This window comes from Cyrtonyx montezumae, unplaced genomic scaffold (assembly GCF_038088225.1).
Source record: "Cyrtonyx montezumae isolate F1298 unplaced genomic scaffold, pur_monq_1.0 scaffold_10, whole genome shotgun sequence".
NCBI classification, from domain to species: domain Eukaryota; kingdom Metazoa; phylum Chordata; class Aves; order Galliformes; family Odontophoridae; genus Cyrtonyx; species Cyrtonyx montezumae.
The window spans coordinates 11049360-11077238 of NW_027071826.1; the positions used below are offsets into that span (position 1 = coordinate 11049360).

The 27879-nt window shown below is 39.2% G+C and overlaps 1 protein-coding gene across 3 annotated transcripts in view; it reads right to left on the minus strand.

Moving 5' to 3' along the window:
- The window catches only part of EML1 (EMAP like 1), a 78121-nt gene that overhangs the window by 49363 nt on the left and 879 nt on the right, over positions 1-27879 (minus strand). For all 3 annotated transcript variants that reach the window (XM_065749962.1, XM_065749970.1, XM_065749977.1), the window contains exon 2: positions 2681-2863. In XM_065749962.1, the coding sequence (XP_065606034.1) occupies positions 2681-2863 (183 nt within the window). The remainder of the gene's footprint in view (positions 1-2680; positions 2864-27879) is intronic.

Below are 27879 nucleotides of genomic sequence, written 5' to 3' on the forward strand. Positions count from 1 at the left end.
CAGCTGGAAGAAACAATCAAGATACTTCACATTCAGTTTCATCTTATAAAATACGTTTAATAAAGCTGACCATGCAATGATGGTACAACTAGTGTTTAATAAAATTAAAGAAATTAGGTGGATTTAATTAGCAATCACCAAGATCCATTTCAGTCATTTGTATGATGGCTTTCATAGGCCTTATTTATATTATCACATGTAAGACTTCTTATACTGTAATTTCACTTCCAGAGAAGTATTTATATGACAAACACTTTAAAAATCAAGCCATAGAAGGGCACGGATTTATTCTTATAAAAGCTTTTTATGAATGCACACTGAACTTTGGCTTTGACTTTCTGCCATAACTAAGGAAACATTTCCTGATTTAGAAATCAATTGTTCACAAAATCCATGAAAATCTGGCTCTGTATTTTGCTAAGCCAAGTCAACAGGCAAGACTGGTTACAATTCAGTAATAATAAAGTTTATTTCCTTCACACATCAGATAAGACCTACTTTATAGGCAACATAAAGCCACTTCATCCCTTCTTCTACCACATTTTGTGGAACATTTTGTTCTAGTGGGAATTATCATTTGTAACAATCAACTTAAGCAACTTTTGCTTAGTTTTTTTTTTCAAAGAAAACAAATTAAAAACAAGGAGAATACAACACAAAACAAAGAATGTGAGAACAAGATCGTGGACATTTACTGTATGTTCTATCCAACAAACAGCATCATCTACAATGAACTAATCTGGTTCCAGAATTCTGTCCATTCTCCTTTCCCCATGAAACAAACTCAAGATATCAGTTCAGAAAAACAAATAGTTTTTACATATTCTGTTAAATCAATGACTGTAAGTAAAAATCCATCACAAATATACAGCAAATGTCAAACAATTTCCAGCACCCCCAAAAGGTATGAATCCATAATTAAACATGACCCTTCCAACATGAATTAAAAGTTTAACTTGTATTAACACGTGCCAGAGCCCCCAAAAGAAATAGATCTAATAATCTAAACAACCATGAGTATATCCTGCTAATGGAAACCAAGAAATGCCTTCGCCTTGTGAGGGAATATGAGTTCATGTACTGTGCTTTGCCCTGGTATGGACCCCAGGTTCAAGTGCAAACCTGTTTGTGTGCTGACTCTTTCTGCCACAGGAAGGCCAAAGGATCAATGGGACACTGATGGGATCCCATAAGGCTCCAGTGTACATTCCTAACAATGTGGTAAGCTGCTACCTTTCTTCCAAAGGGGAAGAGCACTGCAGATCCATTCATACCAAGGGTTCATAAAAGCACCTTGAGCACCAGGCCCTGCAGGCCTGCTGACACCTAGGACTTAGAGTTTTTGTGAGGTTTTCAACATGAATGTTGGATTAAAATTCCACTGAGCAATCTAAATGGTGTTCTGCTGTCTTTTTTCCTCCTCTACTCTGCCTCCATAAGGTCCCACCTGGAGTACTGTGTCCAAGCCTAGGGCCCCCAGTACAGTAAAATGCTCTGTGGAGGTTTCATTGTGGCCTTCCAATACTTAAAGGGAGCTTGCAAACAGAAGGGGGACCAACGTTTTACATGGTTTGATAGTGACAGGGCAAGGGGGGATGGTTTCAAACTTAAAGAAGAGAGAGTTAAATTTAGATGTTCAGAAAGAATTTTTTGTGCAGAGTAGTAAGGTGCTAGAACAGGCTGCCCAGAGAGGCTGTGGATGCTCCATCCTTGGAGGCTCCATCCTTGGAGGCATTCAGAGTCTGGTTGAATGGAGCCCTGGGAAGCCTAATCTGGTGGGAGGTAACTATTCACAACAGGGGGCTGAAACTAGATGATCCAACCTAAGCCATTCTATGATTCTACGAACTCTGCTATACATAGACTTCCCCCATCTAGGTTATCACCACTCTTACACCCAAGAATACTCACTGAAAATTTCCACTAGGCTTCAAAAGAGCATTTTCCTGTGCTTTTAAATACAGACCAGATGACAGCACATAACATCAGTGGGATTCTAGTAAGCCTTTGCTACAGTGAAGTGCTGGGTATTCTGCTCAAGCTTTTCTGATGCACACACAGATCAACCTGTTCTAGTAGGAAAAGGACCAGGTGAGAGCACTCTGCAACATTCACATAACACAGCATATTGCAGTGGCAATGTCTATCACATTTGGAATCTAGACCTGTTATTCTGTAACTTAATCAGGCACCAAAGGTGGCTGTATTTTTCCTCTGAACCTGAGCAACCAGTGTAGCAACATCTTACTGGTCAGATCACCATGGAGCTAGCTCAAAGCTCTGATTTCCGTTATGCCTACACCATTTTTAATGGAATTAAAATTATATTTTGTTTAAACTTGAACTGTTTTTCCTCCCCACAATCAAAAAAACTCACAAATAGAATATGCAACATTCAATACTAGTTATTATGAAATATTCACCAAAGACTTCATAAATTACTTTTAATCTTAAGTCAGGAAATCTTAGTGATATAGAAACACTTCACTGTTTCATGGGGACTTCAGAAGACTTACAGGTTTAACAATTTAGACATGTACATGTTCTGATAGGTCAGATTTTCAACTTTTTGAGTTTAATGTTGTTGATTTTGACCACTTCAAAGATTTAATGAATAAACTTATACACAAAAAACATTTTTAATTGAGCTACCCATTTTATGTATATCTGAAATGCCAACCTTTGGTAGGTCCTTTCTTGTTTTGCATTGCCTGCTGTTCTTCCGTAATATTCAAGCGACGAACCACATCAGCAAGGGCAGATTTTAGCAGCTGGATATCATCTTCTTGCATCTGGACGCGTTGCTCCAGAGAGGCAATGCGATCCGTTACCTCCATACTGCTTGCAGCAGAGGCACTGTCATCTATGCAAAGGAGCAGAAAAAGCTGTATTACCTATAGTGTATAACCAGAAAGGAACAGCTTGAACATAAGCTTGTTGGCAAGCCCATTACCCAGATCTGATGACCTCTTGAGGAAGAAAGCTTTTAAGTGACCAAAAGGCAGAGACAGGAATTCTGTAACAACATTCAAAAACAAGAAAAATATATATATATGATGAAATAAATAAGGTTGGTTTCTGAATACTTACTGTTAATCTCACTATCAGTTATCCGTGTGTTCTGAACTGGAGTTTGGAGCAATCACCCTTCAACATTCTATTTCATACAACTTTCAAGTACTGGCAGTCATTTAGATAAAGAGTCATATATACCTATATATATATATATATATATGTAATATGTAGGGTGAATACCCTGAATAGTACCCAAACAATATAACAAAGACAGACATTATATTTTTAGACAGGCTATCCAGACGTTATAAAGACACACAATAAATTAGGAAGGGCTCACCTGTCACCAAAGGTTAAGGCTTGCCTGGAACTCCACACAGGAGGGACTTCTAACAAGAGATCCTTCCCAGTGGTGGTCAGCCCTTAAATGGGGTCTGGGAGAGGTGGAGCCAGACTCCACCCCTTCCGGTCACATAGGTACATTGCCTGCACCTGTGCTCCTGTGGCTGACTCAGTGCTCACTTCAGGTGATCTGTCAGTGGTTCAGGCCCTGATTCAACAGTTCCTATACAACATATGTATAATATTCTGCATATATTCCCATATATGTGATAGACTTTATATACTAGACACAAGCAACAGATAGTCTGTGGAAGATGCTTGAAAAATTGAGTCTAAGAAACTACATTAATCTCATATTGTAAAACCTATTTTACATGAGCAACATTACAAAAAGACTCCTTCTGGCCAAAGTGGAAACATTAAGTAAGTTCAGAATTACTCAAGATCCGTACTCTTAATCTCTACATTTCAGAAAGGGTCATTACTTTGTATACAATTCACCCATTATTTGGAACAGCCCACACAAGCTTGAAGTCTGCAGCTCACTGATGAGGGCTACACATTCTTTCCACCCCAAACTAGCAATAAGAATATTTTTCCTAAATGAGTACTTTTGTTCTACTCCATTTCATATCAAATAGAAACACGGTAACTTCTTACGATATTAGGAATTAGGAAAAAGAAATTTAAAAAAGGGAAAAAAAGGAAGAAAAAGAATGCCAAAGATGTCCAAATTGCTACCTACTAGGGTAAAAAAGTGTTTTTTAAAAGAGGACTGCAAGGTTTATTTAACTAGCTGGATTTGAAAACTAGAAGGAACGGTGTTAATTTACTTGATAATTTTAAGTAATATTAATCTCGTGATTATGGCATTATAGCTTTCATTTGAATATTTAGTAAGTAATATTTTATAAAAAAAATATTTAAGCTATCTACAATCATTCCCTTTTCTCTCCCTCACTCCTCATGAATATTTGCTACATACATTTCCATTTCTTCTGTTCAACAGTTGAAGCCATTCTCTTTACAAAGAAGGTACTATACGCTTTTATTTCTTGTGCACTTGATTTTCCTCCTTTCCAAACCAGATTTTTCCACTTCAAACATACAAAGGCATAAAATGAAAGTTAAATGGCTTGTGCATAATAACTAGTGTTGAATTTTAAAACAAGTCCTTCAAACAGGAAAATAACAGTTTCAACTTCTGAATGCACTTAAAGGCGTGCCCAAAGTAGTTTATACATACAAACTGTTAATCAAAAAAATCTGGGGGAAAAAAACGTATTTAAAATGAAAAGCTCTAGTCCGTCTCCAATCCAATCAAATACAAGTTGGCTCCTAACTGCTGCTTCTTGGCTCATGTACTTCTCACACCCTCAGCAGCTATCTGTGGTTACCAAAACCAACTTGGAAACAACTTAATGCTATAACAATACAGGACATCCATGAATAGTTACAGGCAAATATACCATAAGTTGCTCCTGTTAATTCTTTACAGAATCTTCAGAGCATATTTAAAATATCAGCATTAGGCTATTACTGTTGTGTTCACAGCCTAAATGTAAGTACCTTCTTCTGACAAACTAAACTTGAAAAATGCTGGAAAAGCTTTCCATTGACACAGCCTAAATACCTTCCAAATTTTGGCATAGCCACAATTCTGCTTGCTGCAGAACTCTGTGCAGCTGTTGCAGGTAATTAATCCCAAAAATAAGATTAGCAGACATGCTGGCAGCAGTATGAGCTGCCTGTAGAACTTAACCTTTCCTTGTACAAACAAAAGGCCCATGCTGCTCTAATGACTTTACACTTTAACTCAGCTGGAAATAACATGGATTAGCATACTGGACAATAGGCAACTGAATCTAAAACTTCATTTAACCAATACAAGCAAAATTCAAGCTTCTACCATTCTGACAAATTCAATACGGCATGGTATATTTTCTTCTGAAGTCATCCAGTGGAAAACAAAGTTTTCAAGATGAGATGAGAACTCGGAGAGATTTGTTGGTTATGAAATGGTCCACCCCTGGTGTTACAGAAGAAACATACTCACTAAAGTATCGATTAGATTTATTTCAAAGTGTAGAGAAACAGTAATTTTGCTTAAATATAAATCTTCAAAGAGTAGAACAGCAGCATTTTTATTTACAGCCACATAAAAAAAAAAAATCACTCCCACTGATAATTACTACAACACACATCTCTCTTCTTTCCCCATCTCCCAGCTGTCACTGAGACTCTTCTCCTTGCATCCTTGCTAACGAAGAGCACCAACCAACCCCTTCCTCCCGGCACAACTTATTGGTGCCCCCCCATCACCATTCCTCCTGCTCATCAGAAATGGAACTCTCATTTCTGCTGCATCCTCAACTTGCCTTTTTTTGTGTCAGCTACTTCACAGGATCCAGCTCCCTTCCACATATGCAGGAAAGAACAGAACCTCTAGCAACTTTCAGTAAGATTAAAGCTGAAGACAAGATGTATGAGCCTGACCACATTTGACCTTGCTTTTTCTGTGCAAACGTGCACCAGTAAGCTACAGAAGACATAACAGTGGGATATAACAGAGCTACATTTCTGAAGAATGCAAAGTTCCACAGTATTCACAGGCATGAGCTGCTAATTTTGCAGGGAGAGGCTGGAACGTTCCCACAATTGAGATCTCCGGATCAGGGAATGTTAAGCAAGAGTTACAACTGAAAAGCAAGCAGATAAGCAATTTGCTGTGATACCAAAACAAGAGAAAAAAAAAAATCCATTATATAAGCTAATCAAACAACCACCACAAAGGTCGTAACAGATGTTCTCTCCTCTGCTCACAAAAGCTGTATTGTTGTCCTGCTTTGTGATTTGCCTCAGAATTGTATATACTCATCTTTACACAAAATCATCATATCCCTCTGTTCTTTGCTAACAAACACTTGTCACTGAGTAGAACCATCTTTCCTCAGAGGGCAGTGAGCTCTGGCACTGCTGCCCAGAGAGCTGTGGGTGCCCCATCCCTGGAGATGCCCAAGGCTGGGTTGGGTGGGGCCCCGGGCAGCCTGAGCTGGTGGAGGGCAGCCAGCCCACAGCAGGGGTAGGAACAAGGTGAGCATTCAGGCTCCTTCCAACCTAAGCAATTCTATGATTCCATGATTACGACTCCAAAGCCAATATTGTAAATTGCAACAGTGAAGCTTATAGTTGCTTTACATAACACATTATTTCTCATTTTCTCCCACATAAAACACATTCTGAAGTAGCTATCCCCAAAGAGGCTGTGACAGCAGCAGAAGGGGGCTGAGAAAGGTTCAGTGCCAACAGGTAGCAAGTGGGACTGCCACGGGACGCTTCAGCTGGAGGCCAACTCCCACTCAGCATCCACATGTGTTGTCCTAATGCTGGATTACACACGTTTAGTTTTACAGCTCACTTAGACCCACCAAGAGAAGGGGACTTCGTGGTAACGATGTAAAGATCTTCAAAACACTTCACAAGGAAATACAAAGCATTAAAAAAAAAAAAATCCAGACAGACATAAACACACAGTAGTAATGTGCAGCTTTACTGCATCGTTTCACAATACCGTAAGAACACCATCGTGTCAATATGTTACTTTCTGTGACCGTAAATTCAGTAAATTTAGCAACTTTTTAACAGTGTCAATATATTTAACATCCTTCCCTCAACCCTCATAAAACCCACAGCTGTTCACTATCCTGAAAGGCACATGAAGGAGGCTGTAAACCCTGAACATTTTTGCTGACACATTATGATATAGCCAGCACTCACCATCACCGTTTTCACCCACGCACAAACATCACTTCACCCAAGTGAGAAGCATTGATTTAAGTGAGTATGGTGGTAAAAGGTCGAGGGTTGGCCTGGATGACTTTAGAGGTCTTTTCCAACCATAATGATTCCATGAAAGCACACTAGAATGGATCACTGCCTCTTTTAAAAGGAGGAAAATGGGAAGGAATGAGAGAAAAATAGGAATGGAAAGAAGAAAAATGCCTTTACAGTTAAAATTATGTCCCTTGAATTAGAAATCTGAAGTGAAATCAGAGGTTTTACCAGTGTTCATTTATTTTTGTGGATTGTAAAGCAAGCCTAGATCACTAGCTCATGAGATTGATGTCATATGTAATGTCCAAAATTAAATAAAACAAGGAAGTATCAATTCAGATGCTTGGTTTTTCATCATAATACAAATTTGCATTAAAATTTGGAAAGAACAATCATTTGTCATTTGTGCCATGCTGAGACTCAGCATGTTTCGAAGTGAATACAGAAAAAAAAAAAAAAAAAGAAAAAGGCAATGTTCTTTGTGCTGCTCTTTAAATTTTCCAACCAGCTAATCCATGATCTCATAGATTGGAAAGATTTCTTGTGGCAAAATAAAAGACAATACTGACTCAGATGAATAATCTGCTTCCAAAGTATCTTCCAGTTTTTCAGCAATTTATTACTTGTACTTTGCCAAATGTGAAGAAACATCTGAAGTACAGCCAACAGAAGGATGTGCACACTGTTTACAAGTAAGAATGATCTAAAGATTTCTTAACTGTATATAAGGTAAAGCAAAATGGCATACTTACACTGCTAGTTAGAGGCAAGCAGGCTGAAATGTGGGCTATTTTCTGATGGAAAACACAAACCTAAGTTGTAAATTAGCAATGTAGGAAATAAAGGATCTCACAGAATTAATAGCAGTTCCTTTTGGAGGGATTTTATTTTTTTTGGGGGGGAGGGAAGGGAAGGGAAAAATAAAAACAGCAATGATAGTAACACTACCAACAACATCAGAAGAAAAATAAATAAAAGGAAGCTATCTGAATCTATTTTTGCACTGTCAAACAACCGTTGACTTTCAAGATGAGTAAGCTGTGTATGTATTCGCTTCTTTTCCACACGTTGTTAGATAGAAATATTAAAAAGCTAAAATTAAAACAGACTTGGCATTTTATTCCATTAAACAAACATATTTCGCCTTTGACTCATGTAGACACTAATTCTATCTTGTCCAGCTCAGACCATAACAGCTGATTAAGTAATGGAAACACTAGATACTGAGTCTGACTGGCAAATTTGAGTGTATTCAATTTATGCCGTCTCTTCAGAGTACCAATTAACAGGATCAAGTTGTATATGAAGTACTTCCAAAACTTCTCAGGACCTATTCTGTTCATTGTACGTTTCTAAAGAACCTAGCACATCACAGACAGGTGTGGTTGCCAGACCCTACCAGAGTGCTCACTAAAAGCAGCTTCACATACTTCTGACTAAAGTTGTCCTTGAATTTAGACTCAGGGCAGAAAAGAAAACCCAAGTCTTCAAGGGATGGCAATTTCCAGCAGAGCCCTTCTGTAAAAGTTAAAAGATAACCCAAACAATGGAAATGTGGCAAAAGATGACAGAGAAAAGGCAGCATCACCCATAGAGATACCCTTCTAGCACAAAAATGTAGACCACACCAGCGGGTCTGAAATGAGCTCAGCTGGTAGTTACACTCTCCAAAATATCAGCAAGTACATCACTGTCTTTACTTCTAAATTAATTGCTCTGGCCATTTGTATTGCTCAGAAATCACTAATAACTTCAGCACCACTATAGCCTTATGAAATACACATGGAGATGAAGAACACTCTCCTGACACACAGCCAAGCACGTGTGAGAAGGCAGGAGCTGCCTGGTTGCCTGTGATCCCAGTGCACATCCTGCTGCTCAGCGCAGACAGGGAGAAGTGCAGACTGATTTGTACCCAGCATAACAGTAAGGAATACAGAAGGTGTTGTACTTCTTGATAAATTTCCTGTTTTCAGACTTTCAGAAACTCCACAGAAGTGTCAGATGCTGCATATGTCACTTGATTACACATTTGGCAACCTCCCTTTTTCCTGTCCACCACTGCTGACATCTCATGCAGCAGCCAAACCTCTGGAACTATTTTCTGCAGGCCCTTTGAGTCACACTAACACTGCCTTTCAATGATCTCTCTCCACCTCTCTCAGTGCCCCACTTATCTTGAAACTAACCGTGCAGAAGATTTCCGTACTGTCAGTGTCTTCTGCTTTTTTCAAAATCCTTCCCTCCCTTTTTGGTTCATTGGATTCATCTTTGAGTCTGGGGCACCAGAATCAGCCATACAACATATTTAATCACTACAGCCTGGCTGAACAGACAGAACCAGAGTGCTAGAAGGAGAATTAGGAAGAAAAACCACCACCAAAATCCAAGGATTAAAATGAAAACAACTCGCAAAATGAAAATGAGCAAATCGTTGTGACACTCAAATAGAGGAATGCAGCCACAGAGTTGCCAGGCTTAGATTCAGGATCTGGGAAGTCCCAAACATTCTGGTGGCTGCTTCTGTGGCACAATGTCAGCAGTCATTTGCAGACCAAAGGGCTCTCTGTGCGGGAGAACAATGCAAAATAAAACAGCAGTTGGGTTTCCTTTGACAACACAACACCAAGCTCCTTTGTTTAAAGGATCACTGTGGACAGTATCACACAGACCACCATCCCTCCATCCACTTTTCTAATGCAAAACATTATACCATACCTGAAACATAGCAGCAACTCTCCAGGCTTGTTTCTGAAGGACAACACCACATATGTGCAACAGCTTATCCCAAAGTCTGGTACGTACCAGACTGCTCTGCTAGACCCTGATTTGACCAGATTAGAGCTTTCCGCTGTGAGCTGCAAGTGGATTTAAAGCCTGAAATAATGTTATCCTATTTAATCTTGTTATTTGGTGTGGTTAAGGAAAAAACAGACAAACTATATTTGAAGACATAAAATTGTGTTGCTTTACATGTAATCTTGGAAAGCAGAACTGCTGCCAGCAGAATGCTACAGGAATGGACCTTATGTCAGATTCTCCAATGCATTTTACTATTTAAACGTAGAAAAGGATGGGAGAGAAAACATCATATGTTTTTTTGTTTGTTTGTTTGTTTTAAGATGGAAAAATTGAATCAAAGGAACATGAAATTGTATCTAATCTTCAAACTTTATAGCTATAGACACAATGCCATACCATCAATAAACTTACATATATGTACATGAGCACACAGTCCGAACAACTTTTCAGTTCAATCTCCATCCAAATGAACATACTTAGGAGTGATTAGCATTGCAAGGAGATGTCCTAGTTGGGTACAATCAGGTACATCTCACAGCAAGCAATCTGAACAGACCAGATTAGCCGCTTCATGTCCTCAGAAGTTACGTATGTGTAGGAAGACAACGCTGTACCACACACCTGCCAAATGCTGTGCCCTGAATTGCACTGGGAATCCATGAGAAAGGTGATCCAAGTAAAGAGAACTTACATCATCACTGTGGCAGAACAGATCATGTCTAAGCTTTACAGTCAAAACTGTAATCCAAATGTGTATACCTTATATGGACTACAGATGGTTATTTCTGTGAACGGTGTTTCATCTGACACAGCTAGCTATTGTAGTCTAATATCCGTAAAAGCATACTGCTGTATTTCCAAACATTCACTGAGGAACAGCTTGTGCTTTTACAGCTTTACCTCTAGAAAGCTAAAGAATAGGAATTCAACTTCCTAAAATTAGGAGATGAATGAAAAAGAAAGGCAATCCACAACAGCATTCATAATTGAAAACTGACTCACAGCTGGGTGCACTGCACTCATTAACAAAATGAGAAATAAAATTAACAGAAAATTCTCAAGAAGTTCCTTGTGGCTAAAAAGTCAGCAATCGCTACAGCTAAATTACAGGTGCACGGCCTTGACCCACCTCTAGGCCAGAAGCTGTAACCAGCAGCTCACTGGTTTCTCCCCAGCAGATGGTAGATGAGATGCTATTTGGAAATCAACCAGTTAATAGCACTCAAGTGAAAAACAGAAGAAATTTTTGGCCTGATAATAAATTAGAGGGGCTTTCCTCAGACAGGGTTTATCCATGAAACACCTTAGCATTCGGACTTACTGTGCTGGCTCTGTTAAGCATGCACATCAATAGGAAAAGCTTGAACAAACTGCCACTGCTCTATGTTGTGCTGGGGCAGCCTGTACAGTAAATAAAACCATTGTGAAGAAAATAAATAAAATACAGCCTTCTGTAGTGTCATATTAAAACAAGGTTAGAAGTTTGAGGAAAATGATCTGATATGATATGCCTAGAGTTACAAAGCTGAAGCCACAGCACATCAAGAACTCAAAGAAAGGAAAGGGTATGGCAAGGGTTGAGGCACCTCAGGAAGAACATAGCTGTGTTTTACTGTTTTATATACCTGGTGATGGCTGGTGTGCCTCTATCACAGCCTGAGGAGTAGTTTAAACCACTAGCAGGAAACCACCATCTTAAAGATGCATGAGCCACTGGCTGATCTGCAATTAAATGCAGCCTTTGCATTACATTAGATGCTTATGCACTGCCACTTCCAAGTAACTATTATATTAGCACACATTCCTTCATTTTCCTGATTTCCATATTAGAACTCCAGCAGACCCTCAAATTTACTCAGGCAATTAGTGACATTACCTGTAACTTCTATAAACTGCATTTTATAGAAAATTATAAGAGTATGTGCAGAAGTTTCTAAATAAAAAAATAATAATTACAACACTACTGAAGTTCAGAAACAGGCAAATGAAACACATCTGCAGGCTTTTCCAAGGGGAAGCCTTCCCCATCGTGCTGCTGATCCCCACCCCCCAGTTGTCAAGCCACCAGATCCATCAGAACTGAGGCAATATCAATAGTTAGAAATCCATTGTTACCAATCTGAAATGGTTTGTGTTTTATCACATTTCATAACAAAACTCTTTGAGAATTAAGAATTGAAAAATATCAACCTCTAATCAACAGCTTTTATCCATAAAATGTAACCCTCTGTCAAATATTCTGCTATTACTTGAAGGCTTGCCATCCTTTCAAATTGCTTTCTGTGGACTCAGACCAAGCAATATGACATGAAAAAAATAAAACATTCTTCCTGCACCTGCAGAAAGGGTAACTGAATGAATTCAAAGGCAGATTTATCATTTCTGCTAACCCTGCTTACTTGTTCTCAGCTAAAGGCTTCACTTCAAGCAGTGGTCTGACTTTTCTTCAGAACTCTGAACTTCCTGAATATTTTAGTTTCAGGAATTAATGCAGTATAACATTAGGTTTCATTATAGGCTGTCACTAAGACAAATAACAATTTAAAAATTAAAGGAAAAAATCTTCCAATTTTAGAAAGCAATTTTCAGGCTTATTTAAAATCTCATCTTTTACATTCTGTCTTTCACAGTAAGGTAGCGTTTTGCACTGTGGCCTAAAGTAGTCTAAAGTTTGTTAGAGGTACTTGCATGAACTTGTGGCACTCTTGCTTGGATTGGAATTTTTCCCATGTTGTCCATCTCCATCTACAGTTGGTTTTAAGTCTTCCTTCCATTTACTTCTGACAGATATCAAAACCACCACTAAAATTTCATGTATAGTAAACCAATGTATTCTAAACAGTATTTTCTATAGTATTAAGATCACACATTTTAGTGGATAAAGATGAGGAAGACAAACATCAAGCATTTAGGATTTTTCCAGGAAACAAACAAAAAAAAATGTTTGAAAAAATTACTTGTTTAAGATGCAATTTAAAGATGATTTGCATTCTTGTTTTCTTGGAAGCTGGACTCGTTAGCATGAGAATGTAGCATAAGCCTCTCACTGAGAGCAGGCCCCTTGCCTGGCACACAGCCGTCCTCTGCCTTGAGGGCCCTCTGGGACTGATTACCTCCTGGTGGCAGTCAGAGCTTCTGCCCCAAGAGCTCCACTTGAGAGATTAGATGGGCTGAGGGTGCGCTGAGCAAATTCCTGTCGAAATGCCATTTTATAGTGGCACTAAACTGAAATGCTAGTGCCAATAAAAAGTACAGAAAGCCTGGCCTATAATGCTCATTACTTTGCAGTTATTAAAGTCTGTGAGCTTCAAGTTTCACAGTAAGCTAGAACCTACTAACTAGCAAAGGAAAACCTTTAAGTCTAACATCCTTAGGACCTCTGTACTCAGTTGCACAGACACAAGCCAGAGCAGGTACGGCCGCTTGAATTAAGCTCATTTAATATTTTGATAGTTCTCTCATGAACCTGGAAATGCACATAATTCTTCCCTCTTCCCCCTCTTTGACCCTTCCCTTTTCTTTTTCCTGAGGTCTTTGACTTCAGAAGGCTAATTCAAAACATGCCAGGACACTACTTAATATTACAGCTTTTATTTATGATTCAAATAGGCACGCTATTTATTTTTTTTTTACAGTGGAGTTGATTATAGCTATCTCCAAGTATGTAAAGTTCATTTCAGTTATCAGATTCACCCAAAATGATAACCCAAATAGAGTAAACTGCCTCAATCCAACACAGAACTGAACTAGAGGCAGTAAGGTGAGCTTGATCTGCAGTAGAGAAGGCTCAAATTCCATGGACCCCAGTGACACAGCTCCTCACTGTTTTCATCAAATGTTGACCAGCCTAGTTGATCAAGCAGCTATGGTCAAGCAAGCAATGACTGCATCAGGAAGCATCACTAAGGCATTCTCTCCCCCAAGACACTATACTCTTTCTCCATTTAAAAGAAAAAAAAAAAAAAAGGAAAAGCAAGACAACTTTACAAGCACACTATTAATTAAAAATATGCACATATTTGACAGAAGAAACAACATTTTCAGCAGTCATTGTGTGACAGTTCCCACTGTTGATTCATTAAAAGAATTACTCAAACATATTATTAATTTTTGTACATTGTATTGCAAGTACCTCAATGTATTTCCAGCTTTCCACGCCAGAAAAAGGGGCTTTTGAAACAGTTGCCAAATTTACAGGTTTTATATTTCCCAAATCTGAAACTGACCACAAATACTGGATTTATTGGATTCCAGAGAAGTCTACTTTATAAAATGAACTTCCTAGAAAAATTACAGAGTGCTTAACTAATAAAAAAAAATCTTGTAGACATGAATAGGACAGTTGTACTTTATGCTACATTACACAGCCTTAGTTCTAACATTGTCTAACTTTCAGGAGTTTATAAAGTTGACTAATTTTCCTGATTTTCCCATAGGCATTAAGCTTTCTATCTGAGTATTACTTCAGTCACAGAAGTGGCCAAGACAGCATTAGCTGTGGCTCTACACCTGAAGGTAATACAAAACTCTTCTTCACAGATAACTGCTCACAGCAGAGCAAAGCAAGACCCAAGACACCTGCATTTCCTTACAATCCCTGCAAAAGACCATGCTTTCATGGTACAGGTTCTGGAGGCTTCTGCTCTTCAGCACATTCACAATCTGCTCAGTATTTGCTGGCTTCCACCAGCCTCTCCACCACAACACACAGAGCACCATGTGCCAGGTTGCTGCACTTCCTCCAGTTCAGCTTGTAGAATCATAGAAGCATTAGGGTTAGAAAAATACCTCTAAGATCGTCTAGTCCAAATGTCAATCCATCACCACTATGCCCACTAAGCCATTGCATTAAGTACCACCTCTGCCCTTTTCTTGAACACTTCCTGGGACAGACCTACAGGAACATGACCTGTGTATGAGAGTAGAGATGCAGCTGGTACGCTGCACCACCAAAACACTGCCCACAGTCAGCTCCTGACTGCTCGTGGAGAAGCCACTGGACAAGTCCCTGCAAGGCAGACAGCTGCTGCTGCTACTGACTTTCCTTATGGAAGAGCTCACCCTGTGTCTCAAGTCAGCACACGCAGGGATGTAATTACCTCCATGAGATGTGTTCAGAAGTCACCGACCTGTGCTGTGGGCAAGTGCCCACATTTCACCTTGTCCTCAACAGAAACTAGAAAAACATCTCCTCCAGCTGTTCTTTCCTGCACTCTCAATAGGATACAAAGGACGGGAAGAATAACGTTCAGAAAACATAGTGCAATAAAAAGATGATTACTCTAGAAATTTAATTTGAATGTGAATAAGGCACTGGACTGAACTGGAAGCTAAAGCACATAGCTCTAAGATAATATGCATAATATGCTGTATTAAGAATTTACCTGGACAAGGCAAGGGAGTTATTCTGACGGAGAAATGAAGGTGCCAGTAGGCTTCTCCAGCTAGTCCTGAATTATTTCAAATAGATACAGCTCTTCCCAGCTCCACACAACAGCCCAGGGAGTTGTAGCTTCAATGCAACAACGTTGCTTTAAAGAAAATGGCAAACTGTGAAACTGTGTATCATTCATATCCAATGCCCTGCCAACCCAAACCTTTCCACTAGCTAATTAGCAGGTGGCAGTCTGTCAAAAATGTGGGGGAAAAAAATAAGATCTGGAAAAGGCAGTCATTGTAACAACACTCATTTCTGCATGGCATAGGTCTCTCAAACACAGGACACTAAAGGGCAGATAATGGCAACTCATGCAGCCATCAAACCAATTCTTCCCCGTAGCAATCAGACAAAAGAGGAACAACTCTACCATACAAGCCCCTGATTTATCAGGAGTCACAGAATTCCTGTTTCCAGCATAGAGTGTAGTTTATTATACATTTTAGTATTACAAATCGCTTTATACAGAGCAAAGCTGAAATATCATTATGTAGTAGAAGAAAAGGTACTACAATAAACTGCAAATAAAAAGCAATGTTAACATTACTGCATAAAATACATGAAGTTTCTACTACGAAAACTACAATTACTTTTACAGTAATATGAAAGCTTTCTTAATGTACAGGGGTAAGAAAAACAAAGGCATTTTTGTTTCATCGGCTTGTAAAAACAGTTTCCCCTGCTAACCTCAGGGGTCAGTACGGGTTGTTAAACAGCTCTGAGGCAGACCCCCAGTGAGCCCAGACCCAGGCACCTCAAATGCATCACAGAGGGTATGAGCAGTCCCAATGCCACAAAGCACACCATGCTCCTTGCACGAAATTGGCAATGCCCACGCTACAGGATGAGACAGCACCCTCTGCTTCTGGATCTCTGCAGCAGGTGGGCCCAGGCACCCTTATATACAGTGCTCAACACTATTTGTTATTATAATTACTTTAGATAATACTAAACCTAACATCTTGTAATCTGGGTAAATGCTAACCTCTGGCGTGGGAAGCCCTCCATACCACAGCTAGGAACGCCAAACCAAAAAACTCTGCCACACCCTCCCCCACACTTCCAATTCACAATGTTTGGAATAGTTTTATTCCATCCCAGTGTATTTGTCTACTCTTAAGCCACTCCTCCAGGCTGGATAGGGCTTAGAACACCTGGTCTGGAGGGAGCTATCCCCACCTACAGCAAAGGGGTTGGATCTAGGTGATCTTAAGGTCCCTTCAGACAAAAACTACTGTATGACTCTACAATTCCTCAAGACAACTCTTCTAAGGGGAGTCAGAGTGGAAAAAGTTAGGAGTAGTCAAAGTGGCCCACACACATTCTTTTTGTTAGGAAACGTACACCTGTAGTGCTGAGATAGCATCTGAACGGCTCCGCTAGGCGAACTGAAATGTTTTTTCTACATTTGCAGCTTGGGACACCTGCTGCCACAGACTTTGCAAATGTTTGTTCACTGTGCTGAGTGTGAGACCGGCAGACATGTGCAGACCCACACGGACAGATGTCTGAAAGCTTGCAATGCTTCCCCACATATCTTCCCTCACCTTTCCTAGTACTTGTCAGCGTCCCACAGGGCATCAAACAAGAGAACTGGGCTGTGACAGAATATCTACTTCTTGAATGTCACATTCCACTTTCTAAATGGATTAACCAATTCCTAATGCTGACTATTAAAACTAAATATATATGTATATGTTTTCCACCACTGTTGATTTTAATGATTGTTCAAAATTAAAACCAAAACAGAAAAGATTCGCTCTTTGCAATTCTCAAATACTATGGCTTTTACTAAAAATAGGTAGTTTCACTTACTCTTGTGTATTGTGTTAAATATCTACAGGCTAGAAAGAAATAACAGTCAAATACACAAATTGCCTCACCCTACTCCTTGCTTCCAGAGAGGCTTCAGCCAAGCAGCAGCTATTTCAAAGCTCACATTGCACATGCCCAGAGACTTAAACCAAGAGAAGCAACTGCCAAATTCAGGAGGCAGGAAAAGGCTTAGATTTAGAGGCCTCCCTGAGGCTAAACATTTTTTTAAATAAGAACTACAAAAACAAAAAACCTTGAAGTTAAGCCGTTCTGGAGCAATGTGCACACAGATCTCCCATAACCTTCCTAGTCACAGCCACCAAGGTTAATGACCCCGCATCAGGCACACGGTTTCTGAGCTTCGTGAAATCCTACAAAGCCCTGCAAGAATCATTGGAGCTGCTTTAGGTTTACTTCAACCTTTTGGAATCCAAGACGAGTAAACAAACAGGAAACACAACGGTTCAAGGTACTTAATCCAGCCCTTCCTACACAGGACCAATAAAGATGACTGCTAGATCCCGCAAGAGCATTTCTGGTTTAAATGACTCAAAGCACAAATCTTACAAACCTTTCTGTTCCCCTTTTGCTGCTGCTGTAATCAAGTGAAACGCTTCAGTCACTATCACTCAGGCTTGATTCTGAGAACAGAGCAGCAGCAGCACACTTCCAATGTTTGTTACTGATCACTCCATGCTGTCTGTATGGTATACATTTTCCTGCAAAGCTATGGAATAATCAGATCCACATGCCCCCCAGAACAGTATGTTCTTAAGAAAGACAACGTAAAGAAGACATCATTAATTCTGTTTCTATGATTTTATGGGGGGAAAAAAAAAAAGTACAGAGGGGAATTCTAAGGAATACATATTTATAAAGTTGGAAAACACAAGAATAAAAATACAGTATGCAATTAGGTATGAGAATTTCTGTATATAAAAATACCTACGTGCCTGGGCCTATTTGACTTTTCAAGATGTCGTACTCTCCAAACAACTTAAGAATTACCAAATATTGAGCTCTATAGCTTCCAGCTGCCAGAACTACAAACATACACATACACACAAGCAACCATGGAAGCAAAGCATCCCATATTGAAATGCAGGAATCTCAATGGTAAAAAAAAAATTGTGTTGGTAACCAAATAAGGATTTCATTTGTAATCCACATGTAATTTTCCACCTATATGAACTTTTAATTAAATTATAAATCATGCTTTGTCCTTATTACAGCCTTGTAGTGTCTGCCTGCCTCTCCTCTGCCTTGCCTTGCATGTGGTTTTACAGCTTCAACCTCCATCACCACGCCTGGCACAAGATTTAAAAAAGGGAGGGAGGGGGCAGGGTATCACTGCTATCTGCCACAGTAGAAGTGATACCCATCTCTTTTTGTAACTGGAATTAATTTATTGATGCCATTCAACACATGGTGCGATGAGCAGCTGTGAGGACAAAACATGGGTCCAGTTCTGTAAGATGAGATGAGCCCATTGAGGAGCCCCCATTTAGTCTGCAGCACCCATTATTCCCATAATTTATCTCCTGCTGCCTCCTGAAGCTGATTTAATTCTCTGACCTGGCAGAAAACTAACCCAGCAAAAGCAAAAAAACAAAGTACCACACACAAACACAGCACAGATTTTGCTGTTGGGTTAGCATGTTAAATTAACTCTGACAAATTAGTCTGTCAAGTGTTCAGTGGGTAAAACCACACAGAGCAGGAGAGGAAGCAAGACCTTCCACTTGATCACAGCTCATGTTAGCACATCTGCCCGAGGTGTAAAATAGGAACCTCAGCCTCCTGAGTATTATCCCACCATGGCCCAGCTTCCCAGGCTCTGGCAACCCTATACACCCTCTTATCTGATAACACCTGAAGATCCAAGCCTGTCATCTTTCACGACCCTCAAACAATCTTCCCACAGGCTATGTTATGTTGCATTATTTAATTTAATTGAAAAAGTTGAAGCAATATATCTGAATTCATCTTCAAAGTTAGTAGTTAGAATGATTTTCTTATTACATACATATGCATCAGAAATCAGATTTTACCAAGTGTAGCGCTTAATTCAAAGAATCATTTCTCCTTTTATATCGCTTTGCCCTAGGGTTTAAAAGAAAAAAAAGAAAAGAAAGGAGAAAGAAAAAAAAGGTAGGTTGCCCTGGTATTTAATCTCCCTGTTTAAACAAATTTTAGAAGCAAGCCTATTATTCACCCAGGAGTATGTCTTCATGTAAGAGGTTATGGTCCTGGCAGTAACATTCTATCTAGGAATCACAGCTACAGGATGGCATCTCTCAAATAACTCACATGAGACAGCATGAGAACTAATCATTCTGTTCTGTTCACTGTTTTAAAGCTTCACCTCAACATTTTACCACTGAACTCCATTAAAAAAAAAAAGTAAATATAAATGTATTGCGCCTGGGAGACCATAAACATTTCCCAAATGCAATGAACTTTAGTTATTAAGTATTTTCTTAACTCAACAGCAAACATTTTTCAACTTCATTTCTGAATGTTTAACCCCACATCCCAGTTGACTGTTTTCAGAATCCAAAACCAAACACCTAGGTCATAGAAGACCATTGAAATGCAGTTCAGATAACACATTTATAGCTGAGCTAAAAGATTAGTTCTGAAAGACTACTTTTTCCCCTCCAAACTTGTGCTGATAACACACCTGTTCTTTCAGATAATGCACTAAAAAAAAAAATCTAAGCAAAACACAGCATGCAGTAAATAATCAAATAGGAAAAAGATATCCCCTCAAATTAACATCTGAATCATGTTTATTTAAAGCAGGAGTGGAAACATAGAGCTATTAAATAATAAAATGGCCACGTAGTCTGCTGCATGCATACCTGCAGCATTTAAAATGACCAGTCTTACAACATTCAATGAAGCACAACAGCTGTAAATTTAAAGCCTCGATTTCAGTTCTGCTCTGTTCATTAATATTTCCTCGAAGGAGTCAAGAGTCGTTAATTTTAGGAGTCAAAAGTCTTTAATTTTCAGTGGTGAATAGCAGCTAGCAGGGTGCCCAGGACCACGTCTTATTGGCTCTTGAAGATCTGCAAGGAGAAATCTCCACGGCCTCAGGGCAGCCAGTGGCAGTGCTCTATCACCTGCGCAGTACAGAAGTGCTGCCTGGTGGTCACATGGAACCTCCTGTGGGCCAGGTGGTGCCCCTCTGGTCCTGGCACTGAGCACCGCAGAGCAGAGAGGGATGGATAACCAAGTCCTCACCATCAGCAGGTTTGCTTTACAGATCGTTTCCTATCACAACACATTCTAGGCTAATTTAGATGGAGGGCTAAAACATCGCAAACCAGAGCTAGGGCATCTTATACTCTCTCTTTTAAAGTTTTCTGCCCTTCAGCTGCAGGAACTGCAGCACACCATTCACACAAAGATTTATCTGCATGCCACTGCCACTGCTAGCTGACCCCACCTACCCATCTGCCACAGCACACAAAAAGAGCAAGTTTTAAAAAGAGATCTCTCCTCAGTTTGTAGCACAGAAAGGCCTCGAGCCAGACAAAACATGTAAATGCTTAACTTAAAAGTTGTATGTATAAAACCTTTTGTCTCAGAGGATTTCTAATTAGTTCATTAAAATATCTGAACCCAGAGGAAATTACTAACTTCCAAACTGTCAAGCAAAAAAAGGGGATAAAAGAAAAAAAAAAAAAAAACAAAACAAAAAAAAACAAATTTGTCTCACTCCTCCATGCTGATGGCACCACACAGAACTATCTAAATTTAAATGGTGTAATTTCTTCTTCCTCCTTTGAGGGACAGCATTTCTGAGAATCCTCATTTTCTCAGGCTCCTCTAGAGTTTGCATGTGCATGTTCAGAGCTGGAAACCACAGCCCTATTGAATTCCATGGCAAAACTCCTATGTGCTGTACAACAGCAGCATTTCACTTCCCACCTCAAAACACATCAGTCATTGTTCACTGTGTTATGCTCTGAGCTTCTTAAAACATGCTTAATACCCAGGCCTCGCATAACCCACAGACACACACTCCTCACATTCCATTTTACAATACAATTCAGTTTTCTCTGTACGCAGCAGGAGCCTAAAAAAGGTGTCCCGATTTTTCACATCAGCTGAGCAAAGTCCTAGCTGTCACTGACCTATTATTTTGGCCTATATTTGGAAGTTGCACAGCAAGAAGACATAAATTCTCTAGCATGTAAATGGAGACACTGACTCCAATAAAGATGGGCCGGAGTCTCAGGACATGCTAATGCCTGTAAGGTTTTTAACATTTTAGATAAAGACCCCATTGCCCCCTTTTGACCCAGCCAAGCTGGCCAGACCACCCATCTAGCAGCAGAGATTGCTCACTCAAGAAGCCAATCCCAGCCAATGGACTCAGTGCATGCTGATCTTTAGGACCATGCCAAGCAACACATTACACAAAACACACTTCAGGGTCAGAAGAAAGACCCACCTGTCAGATCCCACAAGCTACTTAAAGCAGCATTGCCACTTGAGAGATGGAAAAATTCTTCCTAAAGACTCACAGGTATGCAAATGCTGGACAAGGAAAAGAACAACAGAATGAGATTTGTTTCTAGAAAACATATTAAGTATGAAGCTGATGGCCTATCAGCATCTTTCTCAGATTTCAGGATGATTTTTTTCCCCAGGAGTGGGAAGCTGCTCCTAATGCTGCTGCGTTCATGATACAAAAACTTCCCCAGACCCCCAGGGAAACACCAGACATCAGTGCACCACTGCCCAGCCACCCCACCTGGGTGTGCAGGAGCTGCACAACCCCAAAGCTATTTCTGCTTGTTTTGTGTCAGATCTTTTTTGTTAGTTTTTAAATCACAGCTATAAGAAAAAGAAGCAAAGTGTTCATGAAATACAAGATCTTTCACCAAGTCTTCATTAAAAAAAGGTTTGTCTTTATTAGCCTGAAACAATGATTGTTGGTTTTTTTTTTCTATTTACATGTTGAAATATCTATTCTGCATTGTACAAATGTCAAAAGTTATGGCTTCATTTATGCTGATGCATTGAAAGGGCTCCTAACTCTGAGATGACCACAAGAAAGTAGATTACAAATAATGCTTCATATACAGGACCAGGAAAAAAAACAAGTTCTCTGCTTGTAGGAAATTTCCACATTTGCAAACAAATACAGCATCTATGCTATTAAGAAATGCAAACCATTCTATTACTATGAGGTATTTATTTCAGATTTTAGACCAAAAAATATAATTCCATATCCCACAACATCTAAAAACAGTGTTTGAGACCTCACTTACTAGTTTTCAAATGATTATGTTACGTTTATTCAATAAGCAGTCATTTCAAAGCAAGACAAGAAAATGATGGACCATGTCAGATTTTTGTCTTTGGAAGTAATGGAGTGTGGACAATCTTACTTAATTACTTTCCAAAGAATTAATTTAGTGAAATCATGTTAACATATCATTATCCCACCCATCTCCCTAAAAAACCTCAGGGAGCTACTTCCACATTTTAATTATATAATGAACGAACATTCACTTTGTTTCAAGGCAGAGCAGCACCATGCACAGTCCCCTCCACACTCCCTCTAAGCTTTTGCAGTACCTTGTGGATGCCCAATTAGTGTCATCTGCAAACAGCAAACACCCCTCAAAAATCCAGCCATTATACTGCTCCGTGCAACACTCCTACTTACTCCTTCACATCTCCCTCAATATTTTAATCATCAAATGACAGGTTCTTCGTTACTGCTTAGCAAAACTTCTCTTGACAAAAGAGCTTCAGCATCAAACTTGAAAAAATTCAGCTTGAATTTCCAAGGAAAGAAAAAACAGAAGTCAGAATAAAGGCTATTAAAATGTATGTTACTGACTAGAGTACTCATTCTCTCCCTCCTCATGCATTCACTTCTCAATAATGTACTCCTAATATAATTTTAATCCTTATTTGAATTGTTTGCACATGGTTTAAGTTCCAATAAAAGAATCTGAGTTCTGGTATTCTTAATTAGAACTTAAAACGCACACTTCAGTTCTGTAAAGTACTATTAAATTTTTTACAAAGCCTGAAGATCAGATAAAGCATGTTTTTCTGCAGAGAGCCCAATGCTTTAATTTACAATTCTCTATGTTGTTTTATTCATGAAAAAATACTCGATACTTGCAGCTCCTCCCCATCCTGCTAACACTGACACAGATTCTCTATTGAGGTTTGACTAACACAAAGACTCTCTCATGACTGGTCTATATTTCCATTTGTTTTAAGAAGCTTATTTTAAAAAATTAAAAAGCCACCCCTCCTCCCTCCTGCCAATTTTAGTAACTGCAATTAATGCTATTCATGACTAAAAAGAGCTTTTAGTAATTCATTATTTAGAAATACATAGCTAATTATAGAGCAACAAATTCATTCTACTTATATAGGGTCTTATTAAAAATAATACAAGTTTAGGCTTTAATAGTCTAACAATATACATTGTGAAAGTATCCATTACAGCAAGTTATTTTTACTTCATACTGAATGGTTCATTTTGCATTCAATTACTAGACACACAACAAACGTGTTTCTGCATGCCACCCTTCTTCTCAATTCCAGAACAGAAGGAAGTGAGCACTAGAAGCAACTTACAGAAACCCATCTTACATGCTGTACAGTTTGAAACATGCGAAACAAGCATACATATAACATAGAGTCCAATCCAACAATACATTTAAGGGCCCAACTGTTAAAGCCAGAAGAAAATGTAATGATAGGAAAATGTTCTCCAAGCAGTTCTTGCTAATATAGTCTTCTACTGTCCTACCAAACTGACAGAAGGGTCACGGAGGTTATCTCCATGAGTTCAAAATGTGCCTCAGTCCTGAAGGGAACAGGTCTAGAGATGAGACTCAAAAAAGTGTGATATGCCCTCCTCCCTCAACATGTTGTTATATGGTATTGAGAAACAAAATAAATAAACATGAGTAAAGCGATTAACATACTTGCAGCACTGCTCTGAACATGTTAGCAACATCCTTTTGTACGTGCAGTACATTAATTCATCCGAGGGGCCAAATGAAATCCATTTTCTCTTTGCATTATCCCTAAAAGTGGCCACAGCAAAACAAACTGCAGTCCCTTCTAGACTTGATAGCTTTGAACTAGTGACCTGAAAGCTACAAGACTCTGATTAGCATTGTTGATGTCCTAAGTGACTAGATGATCTTGTAGGTCCTTTCCAACCTTATGAACCTATGAACCTAATCCACACGATGCCATGCAATTTAGGTCCAGCTGTAGGAAGAGAGTAACTGGATGTAGTTTGGAAGATTAGGGAGAGGAAGTGTGGGAGCCAAATGTCAAAGACAACTGCCAGAATAATACTATCCATAGAAGTTTCCTGTTTGTGGAGTTCATTTCCTCACCATTAGGGCATCCCTGCACTTGTAGATAAATGAGTGAGAGAGAAAACGTACATATATTCAGTTTATTTGGGGGTATGGGCAGAATAATTTTCAAATGATTTAGAAATAAACCAACAGAAACTAAGAACGTGAATAGATTCACACAACCTATTTCTCATAACTTGGAGGGGGGAAAGTAACAGTTGTCAAAACTATTACCTAATGAAAGTCTTAATAAAGTGACGCAGCAGCTTCAGAAGGTGCTATTTTTAAAGCTGAGGGGCTTTCTGATTGACTTTTAAAATAGATGTTGATGCAGTTAAAATCGATTCAAAATTTCCATGAAATCTGCATTTTTCTGTTAACAGCTGTACTAATCATTTTGATGGTAATCTCTTTAAAAGAGATCATTCACACTACAGAATCCTTTGCAGATAAATCAATTTTACTTAGAAAGAATTTGTTTTACATTTCTTCATTGCTTTATCCAAATATTCTGAATTTGATGTGTCTGTCAAGCAAAGCAGCTGTGGTTGCACAAATGACTGTTAGACAGCTACAGTTTCCCCACTAGCTTAGAAAGGCTAACCAGAAAGATGCTACAGGTTGTAAATGAACAAAGGATAAATTCTCACTTCCTTAAAGTTTGCACAGGCATCTTGCAGAACACAGGAAGCACAAATTTTACCTTTTATATTTGACCCCCTAGATACCATATCCACAGCTACCAGCGTAGCACAGGCCACATTTCTTATACCACAGTTTCAGCTATGAATGGAGCAGGAACTGTGGTCAGAGGATCCACAAACCTCTCCGCCCACACCCTACCTGTGTGCCTGACATGCTTATAATCACTACAGGTGAATTACTGAGTTGCAAGAGTGACTAGGAGGCAAGATAAGCACTGTATAAATTCCAGTATGAGCTTTGTTCTGCAGGATTTTATCCCCAGTGTGGTTCTCTCTCTCAGTTCTTACACAACTACTTAAAAGCTTGACACTAGACTGCCTTACCAGTATTCTGACATTTTCACTTCAGTTTAAGGAATACTTCAGTAAAATACTGGTTGACTGTGAATGAACATAATGGCCTTCAATCTAAGAACCATACTAAAGTTGCATCAGGGAGAGTTCTCTGTAACGTGTCACAGTTCATCATCCGAGCTTCATTTGGATTATTTATTCTCATTTATGGGATGCAAAGCAAACCAAGTGCTCTCCATTACCTAGAAAGTGAGGTGTGGGTTGAGAACCATCCCTAGACAGGCATTAACGAGTCATTTTAGTGTATTTGGTTTAAAAAAAAATAAACAAATAGAACAGGCATACCTGAAAACACAGAGGGAGATTTCAACTTAGTATGATAAATATTGGTAAGGTAGGCATATACTGTTTCCTCTGGGTCTACAACTAAGGGAAGAAGAAAGAAATAACTTGATTAAAAAACACGTTACAAGTTCATATTTCTTGCTTTGATGCCATCTCCGACTGACATCTGAATACATTAACATAGTACTTCTCAAATGCCAACTCTATCCCACTGCTCTATAAAAGTGCTAAAGGAAGTAGGTGTCTTTGAACTAGCTGTGCTAAATATTTGTCCTAGATTTTAGACATGCAGCTCAAAATAAACGTATTTTCTTTACCTCTTTCTTCTCTCCTGTCTTTCTTAGTTTATGATATTTGTACACACTGTAAGCTATGAAAACACGTTACTACACAATCACATGGACTAGGTCTGTATGCTATGAAAAAAAGAAAATCCTTCTCCTGAGCCCAGAACCATTTCTAGAGGAAAAGGAAGGCTTGGGGTAAACTTGCCAATCTGCCTTCCTGTTACCCATTTCCACGCTGACCAGGCCCTCCAGTAACCAAGATCCTATTCCTTTACCCTATCACAACGTGCGGTGCTGCGCTCCTCCCTCCCTTTGCAGGAACACTTCTGCATACCCTCAGCAGCCACCACCTGTCCCCAGCACGGAGAGAACTGGGACACTGGAGAAGATGCAGCCATCCTCGTGCCAAGCGGAGATGCTCCCTCTGCCCAGGCCACTTGTGCTGCCCACAGGTTGCCTGTGTTACTCTTATGGAAGGGTTGGCTTTGTACCCTGATCTTTTCAAACATAATACATACACAGTCTCCTGTTTCTTCACTTCCAGATGATCAGGAATCCCCATTATGTCCACACTTGTAAAACTAGAATTAATCTTTCCTCTCTTCAGAAGGAAAAACTTTTTAAACTACAACAATGGCCACTTCAAGTGCTTACCAATCGTTGCTTTATTTTGCTTTGTCCTAAACCAAAAATCATTTTTCATCAATTGCCTACCACCTGCTCATGCTGTTTGGTTCTTCTTTATTCCTGCCCTGCTCACATCGTCTTTCACAGTACCCATTATACTTGAAAGAGCTTTCCACTTCCTTCCAAAGCAGTTTTCCTTTCCTTTTTCAACCTTAAAGCCCTTACTGGTATTCTCCATCTGTATATTTTTCCCTTATGGGTCACGTGTGTCTGTATGAAATATCTGATCATCGCAAGGCACTATTCAAAGACCCCATTCTCTTGCTCTGCTTCATCTCGTATAATGAAGTCTCACTGAATGCTAACTCATTAAAGGAAAGGCTTTGAATCAAACCTCTCTCTTATAAACACAGAATAACTCAAGTTTACAATAGTTTCTTCAACTCTGCATCAACAATTACTTGACAAATAGGCAAATCTCTTCAGAAACTCATTCTAGAGAATAAAACTTGAGGATTAACTAAGATCTACAAACCTATGTACAATATAAATGTATATGGCGTATTTTCATCACATGTATTCTGTGCTCAGAGTTACAAAATCAACAGAAGACGGAGTTCTCAGAAATAAGATACTCTGCTTATTCAAACTGCTCAGAAAGCGCTGGTACTCCTACAGTTCCCACATGTGTGCTACTATCATGAATACTGAAAAAGCAGAGCCCAAGGATTTTGGTAGGAAGCCAGCTTGCTTATAAATGGATTAGAGTACCAAGTTTGAAATGAATCAATACGATGCATATTTTCTTGTTAAAAAATCCTTGCAATAAAATATTTACTAAGTTTAGGCAAAACAGGCATCTGTTATTAGCATACAACCCCCGTACATAGTCATGGTTTTCCCTCTGGAAGAGCTCAGAGAATGCTGCAGCCCCACACAATGCATAGCTCAATTCTTCACATTCTGAAAAATTACTCCCACAACATCAAGGTCTGCACGCATTAGTGTTTTCTGCA